This window comes from Maylandia zebra, linkage group LG11 (assembly GCF_041146795.1).
Source record: "Maylandia zebra isolate NMK-2024a linkage group LG11, Mzebra_GT3a, whole genome shotgun sequence".
NCBI lineage: Eukaryota > Metazoa > Chordata > Actinopteri > Cichliformes > Cichlidae > Maylandia > Maylandia zebra.
The window spans coordinates 23,599,758-23,609,752 of NC_135177.1; the positions used below are offsets into that span (position 1 = coordinate 23,599,758).

General features: G+C 42.8%; 1 protein-coding gene across 1 annotated transcript; it reads right to left on the minus strand.

Moving 5' to 3' along the window:
* Positions 1 to 819: 819 nt before the first annotated feature.
* Positions 820 to 9,132, minus strand: cacng6b (calcium channel, voltage-dependent, gamma subunit 6b). The gene is made up of 5 exons (XM_004550711.4): positions 9,044 to 9,132; positions 6,747 to 7,459; positions 4,111 to 4,185; positions 2,543 to 2,680; positions 820 to 2,424 (listed from the first exon to the last, which is right to left on the minus strand). The coding sequence occupies exons 2-5, from the start codon at positions 7,102 to 7,104 to the stop codon at positions 2,204 to 2,206; spliced, it is 792 nt and encodes a 263-aa protein (XP_004550768.1). The 5' UTR covers positions 7,105 to 7,459; positions 9,044 to 9,132; the 3' UTR covers positions 820 to 2,203.
* Between the last annotated feature and the right edge of the window lie 863 nt (positions 9,133 to 9,995).

The window sequence follows — 9,995 nt, forward strand, 5'->3', positions numbered from 1 at the left end:
CTGCATATTATCATACTTACTGCAACGTAGCTGCAGTCACAATAAGGATGACTGTGATGAAACATTTAAGGAGAGGGACTGCCAAAGCAAACAAATCTACTGCACAAGCACCATTAACAGTTTATCATATATATCATATAGATACATATATATTTATATATACAATCAATAATGACAGCCCTTCATCATTTCATGCTCTTTTACTTGTCACATTCAGTCTACAGGTCCATCATAAAGAATTCCAGGAAGCATTTCTCCATTTACAAACACGTAACAAGTGCCTACGAACCACTTTTCATGCAGTCTCAGTAGAACTATTAAACAGCTATATATACAACCCGGATAGTGTGTCATGTGGATTCAGTTTCTGCCCACTGGGGAGGTAAAAACATGTGAGTCTACATGCACACATGCATGCATGGGAATGTATGTGACTGCCAGGATGTCAAGTAGTCTCTAGAGAGATGAGTGTGAAGATTTGTTATTTCTGAGATAATCAGTCGGTTTTTGGATGGAGCAAAAAACTCGGGTGGCATGCTGGCGGTGACGCAGTGAGGTCGGGGTGGCAGAACGAGACGGGGAGGCCGCATAGGTATGAGGATAGGGGTACATAGTTAAAATTCAAGTATTAAGTTTCCCAACCTCTGCAGTGAAATGCATTGCGATGAGCTCTGGCCTAATTATAGAGGAGTGGAGTCTGGGGGAGGGGGGTGTTTGGCAGAGGGGTTAAGAGTCACTCTGCAAAGGGGTGAAAATGGGTGAATGTCAAATTGGAGGGCAGACATGGTGTCGTGCCAGCAGAACAAAGGAAGGCAGCTATTTTATGTCAAATCGTTTTAATAATAACCAATAGTGGTGCCATATACTGAGCACAGTTTACATACTGTAAACCAATGTTTCCTGTTTGAGACGTTAGCATCCTATGACAAAAATAAATTGTATTTACTGCATTGCACATAGAGTGATTAGAGACAACACCACAAGCATTGACCATTCATAAAGCACAAAACAAATCCTTTTATATACAGAGGACGCATGGCCACATACTTCTCTGATATCAACATAGTGTTTCATCTGTTTCATTCAACTTACATTCATCTGCTACACTGAAGCAGCATTTACACAAGTGTAAAACACAGGTAATAAAATAAATAGTAATACATAAAATATTAAGATTTAAAAAGCTTAACAGAATTTCCTGCATGTACATGTAATCATATAACATGTACATGATATAATTACTAGCGCTATCAAAACAAAGCATTTGCTACTGTTTAATGTTGATATATGTCAATTTAAGCATGATATAAATAGAAATAAAAAATAACAATATTAAGCAGCCTGATTCCAAAGTTTTCACTTGTTTATTTATAATTCGAACAGATTAAAGTCCAAATTTGGTTTTGCTATTGCATTATTTTGTGTCACATTCTTCCAAGAACAGCAAGCGGAGATTAGAAAGTCAGTTGACATTAGTAGGCATGAGAAATGAGTGAGTGTGTAGATCAACAAAACATTTTCCCCTTATCTTAAATTATTGTAATACCAATCTAGGTCATGTAAACGTTCTAACTTGTGTCATGATCTAACCTAACTGTGCCCTCATCAAACTTAAACTATGGTGTAATGTAATGAATTCTTCAAATGCACAGCTAAATATTGTAATTTTGCCAATAGTCACATCAGAAAACATTAGTATGAGAAGAGTTTCTCCAGGGCATGGACTACACTGTATATTCTAATTTAACTGTGTTTTTAGGGAGAGGTGAGCTTTCATACAAAGCAGACTATGAACATTTTCAAACCTCAAAAAAAAAGTCTTAGCAATTAAAAAGAAAAGCATCTGCACGACTTATCCCAGTATAAAGGTTGGGTTTATATGTTTGTACAGCTACAGGCGGACTAACAAACCTATTTGTGACGCAGGTTTGAGTAAATACTAAAAAAGTCAGCAGTAGCCCCGTCAGTCATTCGATTTTATGCTAAAATGAACAAAAGCACTTCGTTGCAAAATCTACCTCTGCAGGCCATGCTGTGTTGTGTATGTGTTGTTGACTCCCTTTCATAAATTTAAGACCAAGTTAGTATGGCTTCTCTGGCAAAACCAATGCCAAGAGCAAGCTTGACATCACAGCTGTCAGAAATCAATTTCTCCTTCCTCATAAGCAAAGACGTCGTGAATACTGTGTGCAGCATCGGAGGGCTAGGTGTCGCTGTTCTTGTGTGGAAAACATTTCTGCCATGGGCTGAAAGGAAGAGCGAGAATGATGAAGAGGACGCCTCCAAAAATAAGAATGCCTCCCGCTGAGCCCACGCAGGCCACAGACCAGGACAGTTCATGGTGTAAAGGTATGGAGTGGTCACTGGACAGTAAGGCCAGCACAGACTGGTGGAATATGAGGACAGAGAGCAGGACCAGTACACCTGCATGAGAAGATAAAAAAGTAACAGTAACATTTAAAAGTTCAATCAGCAGTTACAATCCTTAAAATACTCATGAAAATATTGTCCTAGCATGACTAAAAAAAGAGTCACATCCCACCTGATAGGATGAAGCAGAAGGAGGCTGGCTTAAGAAAGAATTGCACTCCTTTGCTGAGCGACATGGCGATGCATATGGAGCCCATCACCATCATGGTCAGACTCAAAAGGGCCAAGACAGCTGCTGCTAGATTCAGACCTGTGAGGGAGAGCAGCGAGAAATAACAAAATATAAAGCGCAGATGTTCAGAAGTGCATGCAGAAAGAAATCTGCAGCACAAAAGATGGAGGAATTATTGTGAGGTCTGGAAACTAGTTATGTTACACCACCTCACACATGTTTGATTCCTCTGGGATTTTGGTTAAATCTGGATTTTTGTTAAAGAACAAAAATGATGTCATCTGTGCTCCTTCCTGTACTGGCTCTGCTTAAAACAGATTTTCCTGGCATTCCAAACCTGAACAGGTGCGACCCCAAAAAATAGCCTGTGCCAATTGTGCTGTTTTTGTTTTGTTTTTTTGATTCTCCAACACGTAGATATTATTTCATTAATAAAAGCATTGCAGATAACAGGAATGGTCATAGTTGGTCAATTCCTTCCGTCAGAGTAACGAGTAACATCACAGACTAGCCACCTCTTATTATCATTTTTTATTCTCTTTTTAAACAAATAAATAAAATCATATAAATATGTAACTCTACATACTTGTGAGTAATTTCAACAGAATTTCTGTTATTACTGTAGCCCAGTTGCAGTACTTTCGTAGCCCACCCCGGTCAACACTTTAGGAATCTATGCTTTGAAAAATTGCCACAAAGTTAGCATAAACCGTAAACACAGTACAAAATAGATATGCTAGCTTCCCGGTAGCTCAGAACCTAAAATGTACTTTTCTGTAATAACCAGCAGGGGGCGACTCGACTCTTCTGGATGCAAGAAGATTTGTGGTTGTGCCTATGGGTAAATGACCATCAGCTTCCTTTCCTATTTGACCTCTGTAAAAAAATTACTGAAACGTTTATGGGCTCACTCACTAGTTTCGGGTCATATTGAGTAAAAACTAAGTACATTTTGTAAATTAAGGTCACTGTTAAAGTCAGAAAGGGTTAGATGGGATATGCTCATTGGCTAATGACTTATGATTGAGAAGTGGTATACCCTTACTTATTTTTCACAGGACTGTGCATATCTGTTGGTGTGATTATGTCAAGTCTACTGTGCAGCCACTGACAGCAAATCTTTCCCACAGCTCATATGTCAAATGCCGCCTTCTCTTTAACCATATCAGCAAGCAAATTTTCAAAACAGCCTCTGCTCACAACTTACGACCAAAAGATAAAAATGACTGATGTTTGCTGTGATGTAAGTAGCCTATTAATTCTCATCCAGCTTATCTCCAAACTACACTGAAACCAGTGGCTCCCTGGGCAGCACAGCAAACACATTAATCAGTCTGATAGCTTATGGCTTGCTTTGGAAAAGGGGTGGCAGTGGAAGTTAATGGTCTAAAACATGCAAAAACCACCAGTACGGTCCTGTGAGCACCGCAGTGAGCATCTTTATTGAAAGAAGAAGCTGCTGGTGTAACTGCTAATGTGTATGTCCAGGGGAAGGTGTAACATCTCACTCTTCTTAGTTGTCTTCTTGAATATGACTGCATTCTCCCCAGAGGTGAAGAATTTGAAGTAAGTACAGTTGGATTCTGTGGGCATAAAGAAGAGATCAGACAAAGAAACACACGTGCACCCACGCGCTCGCACACGCACTTACACACTCACTCTCCTATGGACGACTTCTTGTCTTCTCTGATGTGCCTACTATGCATCCATGCACTCTGTCCTTCCAGGCATCATTCCTATTTATATCGAGCATTAGCTGGAATACCCAGAGACACACACCTCTTCGCACACAAACACACACACATACGCACACTCCAGCACTGCACATATGGTGCCGCCAAAGAGGGTGAGAGACAGCAAAACACTAAGGGTGGATGGCAGAGGGGAGAAATAGTGGTAGACAGAGAGAAGGGGCAGATGGAGGCTAATGAAGGGACATGGCTACAGAAGACGGGAAGAGGATGTGCCGGGTGAAAAAGAAGGAGGAAGATGCGAGAAGTATGGATACAGGCTCAGAGGATGAGAGCGGTGAAAAGGAGGAGTGAGTTGCTGGCAGATGGAAGGGTGGTGAGTGAAGGGAAAGAGAGAGGGTAGCCGCAGATGGAGAAGGAGGTGAGACGAGCGAGCAGGAGATGTCAAGAGGGGGGGGGGGGAAACACAGGGGGGTTAGTTAATACTGCATTAGTTATACACTCTCACTCGGTCCCTGCCTGTCCCCCCTCGTTTCCCCTTCTCTATATTTAGACAAAAACTGTGAAGTAGTCAGATTCCGTTTGGCTTCACAAGTGCATAGTGATGACTTTCACCCACTGAAAATTATGTGCTCCAAGATGACCACGTGCATGTGCACACACACACACACACACACACACACACACATACACACACACACACACACACACACACACACACACACACACACACACACACACACACACACACACACACATATTCTGACATCCTTCCTCACCACACAAATATAGCTGTGGCTGAGGGCATTTGCAAACATTTTTTAATGAAGCAGACCGTCCATTTGTCAACCATACTGATTTTGTAACACATTATGCTATCACAGTCAACTGGTTTTGCTCCCACTACCCCCGCTGAGACTGTAATTATTGAGCCGCCATGTTTCTCTCCAGCAGGCAGCGAAGATGGATAGCTGGTGTCGGGATGACAGACACGGCATCGTCAGGCCGCACTTTGAGCGGGACGGGAGCCAGAGGCATGTAAACAGGGATGTGAAATGGGGAACCATAGATGGCAAAAACATTTGTTTTCCTGCAAACATGATGAGCCCACGGCCATCTGTGACAGGCGGCGTGGGCCAACAGTGTTGGGACGTGTGATGAAGATTGTCAGAAGCATACTGGCTTCTCTCAAACACCAACAGAGCATCTTGGAATCATATCTGCCAGCTCGAAGCAGTCAAAAAGGCACAAAAGATAAATTAGCAAAGGATAGATAAATAATCCTTGAAAACTGGATCATTAAGTTGTATATGTGAACCACTTGTGTCTCTGAAATTTAAAGAGACTTTGTGATTTCTTCAGACCGCTGCTGGGTCCTGGCAGAATCCACGAGACATGTGTGATTCCAGGAGCAAGTCTTTCTCCTCCAGTACCTGCCTCTTTCCATCTCCAGACTCACTTTTCAGACAGAAATAGGTCATTGTGCAGATAATCGGCGCACTCCGGAGAACATAACCATGGTCAAGTTGAATAAAGTGCTTTTAGAAAGAACCTGTCACTACTCTAAACATGAATGTCCGTCAGCACAATAAACCTCTGGTTTGCCCCTTTATCACCTGTCTGCACTCTTGGTAAAACAGGAGATGATTCGATGCTTAGTCAGGAGAAAATCTTAATATTAATAATGCCCTGTTACACAGATCATGTTATGACTGCCAACAAATATGCTGTATATTGTATTTGCATGCTGCTGTGTGTTGGTCCAGCAGGATCCAAACTGATAAAGCACCACTGTGTTTATGCACTTGAATGCATTTTCACGCTTTATACTTTTTAATGATTCAATTTGCACATTATCTGTAGGATGACCTAGATACATACTGTATCTACACAAGCGGCTTCAGATACCCAACTCTCATTATTCCTTTGCAAATCCACACAAGTGTACATACACACAAGGAATACATTTATTTTTAAATCTATATCAAAACTCAGAAAAATGTTGCTCAGAAAAATGAAGACTGTTCGCGTTGGATGCAAATGACTTTTTTAAACAAAGTGGCAACAGAGCTTTTTTCAGCCTCTTATGAGTTCAGATACAAAGACCTACAAATGTATTCCCAGGGGGCATACATTATGTCAGCTATGACAGCTCACTCTTATTTTACAACATTTGTCATGGCACAGAAAACCTACAGTGATTAAGGGTGATGTCAGCAACTTCTTTCCACAAACAGTCTCTGACCCCTTGCTGTTAATCCACTTTGATACCGATACACATACTGTAACATGGTGGCAGCTTCAATTCAGACTTGCAAGGAAAGCAGACAGGGAGTTAAACACAAAATAGTCCCTGCAGAAACTCACCAGCTCATCTTGTGCAGATCAAACAGATTTACACAAATTCACACAGACACACACACACACACACACACACCACTCTGAGGTCTCACCTCCAGGTAGATCAGCAGGACCACAGCTTGTCCTCTCTGGGTCTATTTCATCCACCCTTAGGGTGCGGATGCAGCCCTTCCAAAGGCCGTAATGGGCCAGCTGGCAGGTCTGGTTGCCGCTGAAATTCTTTGGTTGGGCCAGCTCCACCCAAAACTCTGTCCCCATGCCGAGCACCGTGAGGGTCACACCGACGATAGAGACAAAGAAAGCCAGCTTGATCTTTCCCTCCTGGCTGTCGCTCAACTTGTGGATCCGCCTCTGTCCTCTACCACCTTTCATTCCAGCCAAACCTCCACTCTGTCCTGCCACCCCTGTGCGACCCTCCTCATCCTGTTGTACAAAGAAGTTGGACCACATACTGATCTAAAGTGGCCAGAACCGAAGAAGTACAGGGGATGGGACGGGACACCTCAAATGAAGATTAGAGAAGCAGATAATAGATGAAAAGTGTTTTAATTAGAATCAAATAATGAGATGTTTTAGGTTCGGAAGGCGAAAGTTTGCAAGAGAGCTATCAGTTGTCCTGTGATGGACGGGAAAATTGAGCAAAAGCAGTGAGAAGATCAAGTAAAAATAAATGGGCTGGACATAAGAGATATGAATAGAACTACTGTGAAGTGGAGAGGGGGGCAGATGAAGTGAGGTAATGACAAAATAGGATAGATGGAGGCAAGGACCAGGAGAGCTGTCTGTCTGTTTTCCGTCCAGGCTTCTGAAAAAGAGAGATGAAACAGGAAGATGAAAGAGTAGCCAGCATATGCTTCACCAGAGCAAAATCCTTTCATCACCAGCGTAATATTTAATTTCCAACAGCTTTATCAGCATCTACAGTATTCCCTCCCTAAAAGCCATATGAAATGCTCTCAGCCAACAATAGATAAGCCATATGGCAGATTTTGCAGGAGATGTAGAAACAATTCGACTGGAAGAGCTACTGGAGTAGGTTTGTGCAAGGTCAAGGTGAGAGATAACACCGTAGTGTCACACCGGACCACCCAGCTTCCAATTTCCCAGATGAGTTGACAACCCATCGTCTCTCTGAGCAGGTACACTATCTCTGGCTTAGACACAGATCCCCTTTGATCTGAGGGGATAATGGATTGCCACAAATACCTCTCAGGCTGCATTACTTATACCAGGAAAACTGGGAATATGTAGCAGCGGCTGTGCACTTGCACATGTGTGCTTCAGCACGAGTTTGGTCCCAGCTTACAGAGACTTTCAACTGTGAGCGAGGGACCTTTGGAGCGATTTAAACAAAGTGAGTGACGGGGCACAACGGTGTCGATGGTCTGCACGAGAGGTGATAATTCAATCCTGAACCCTCTGACAGAGAGAGGGGGCTATAGTAATTAACTCTGCTGTGAGGTCCAACAGGTCACAGAGTGGAGGCGAGAGGCCTGGCCAGTTAGGAAAGCAGCACCAGCAGGCCACGCACAGTTGGCGAATCACCTAATTCAGAGCTTTGGGCTGACAGCATCAGAGGTTTTATTTAGGCAACATGTGCAAAGTCTCACCGCAAAGCCTTTGTCTTTGATACTTTGTAGTATGTGAGGAGACATAATAATAAACATAATAAACATGTAACAAAAAACATTTCATTGTCATTTAGTCGTGCTGCGTGTCGTCTGCCCCGCAATAATCACAATAATAACAATTCAGTAAGAGCAGACAGCATTTACACAGAGCATGAGAAGATGGTTCTGCAATGTCAATAAACAATAATATCAGCTTATCAACAAGCACTAAGTGACAGTTGGGGTAAAAATCATTTTATAGCTAACAAAAGGCAGATACATACGTGTGACTAGTGAACCAAAGGTATGGAATAGCAACCGTGCATTAAAATAACCCTCCAACATAAACTGTAATAAAGGACATCAATACTGCAGCTGCTGACAGCCAAATTAGTGGTCATAGAATTACAAACCTTGATCACATTACATTCATATTAACCACAGTGTGATCAGACGGCTCAGAGGAGCCAAGCTGCTCTCAGGGTGGGTGACACAAACAAGTGCTTACTTTGCAGTAAGTGAAGGATTATCCTTAGCAGGGTATATAGAGCATGTATACAAAGTTATATACTATAATGCAACGAAAACTTTGGTGCAGTAGCCTAAATTCTAAAGCGTCTGAACACAGGATATAACTTCATGCTGCATTTTCTGTCGTGAAAATTAGAAATTCTCTCTACTGCTTGACCGGTGACAGCCAGCGCCACCTGTGTGACACGTGGGCGTAAGAAAGCAACAGCTGGCTAATGCACTTGATTGAAAAGAAGAATAAATCTGACCTGTGTCGTGTGTGTTGTTCAGCTCGAGAGGAAGAGAAGCATGAAACTTAATAGAGGGGGGAGAGCAGTGATGTGAGAGTGAGTGGGAGAGAGAGAGAGTGAGAGAGAGAGAGAGAGAGAGAGAGAGAGAGAGAGAGAGAGGAAAGGGGTGGGAGAGAGGAACGTAAGAGTTATGGAAAGTGAGTGTAAAGGAGTAGAGGTGGGGGATGTGAAGGGGGTTGGAGTCTGGTTGGTTAATGCTGTTGCCCATTAAATGCGTGTGCATCTGTGTGTGTGTGTGTGTGGGTGGGTGTGTGTCTGGTGTTTGGCCCCCAGACTGTGCTTACACCTCACGTTTAATCTCAACAGCATCCAGCTCATGCTCCATAAATGTTTCAAATTTTAAATCAGCAAGGAAAGTTGCTGCAGGGTGGTCCGCTCACATGATGACAAGCCTGCCAGCATGATAAAAAACATCTCTGTATCTGCGACAGCCTTGCTGTTTGTGTGTGTGTGTGCGTCTATTTCGGACAGCCACCTGTTAATGACATTAAGTAAGAGTGAAGGAGGAGTCTGTGTTTATATGAGAGGGACCAGAACAGCATTTTACAGCAACACAATACACTGTGAAGAGGTGAAAATCTAACAGAGAGACAGATTGAAAGTGTACTCGGGGTTTAAAAAGAGCCACAGCATGCAGGGACGCATATAGAAGGGGAAAAAAAGACGTATGAGAACAGGAGATAAAAGGGGAGTAAAAACTGTAAGGGAATGCTGAAGTCTGAGGCAGCTGCCGAAATGGACAACACTGGCTGAAATGAAGCGGTACAGAGAGGAAAATGAGAATGTGCAGCCCCCATTTCATTCCTCACTGAACAAGGTCCAGGGAGACTTCAGAGGCTCAGGCTGATCTTGTGGAAAGCTTTTCTCGTGGCCCATCCCTGCTTGGCCGTTCCACAGTTTAGGTTACATA

What these genes read in the sequence shown, in the direction of transcription:
- cacng6b (XM_004550711.4), bottom strand. Translation starts at nt 7,104, where the DNA reads ATGTGGTCCAACTTCTTTGTACAACAGGATGAGGAGGGTCGCACAGGG. An exon ending in CAAGAAGACAACTAAGAAGA is followed by an intron (nt 2,681 to 4,110) that starts GTGAGATGTTAC and finishes TCTCCCTCACAG; the next exon opens with GTCTGAATCTAGCAGCAGCT. An exon ending in CTTCTGCTTCATCCTATCAG is followed by an intron (nt 2,425 to 2,542) that starts GTGGGATGTGAC and finishes CTTCTCATGCAG; the next exon opens with GTGTACTGGTCCTGCTCTCT.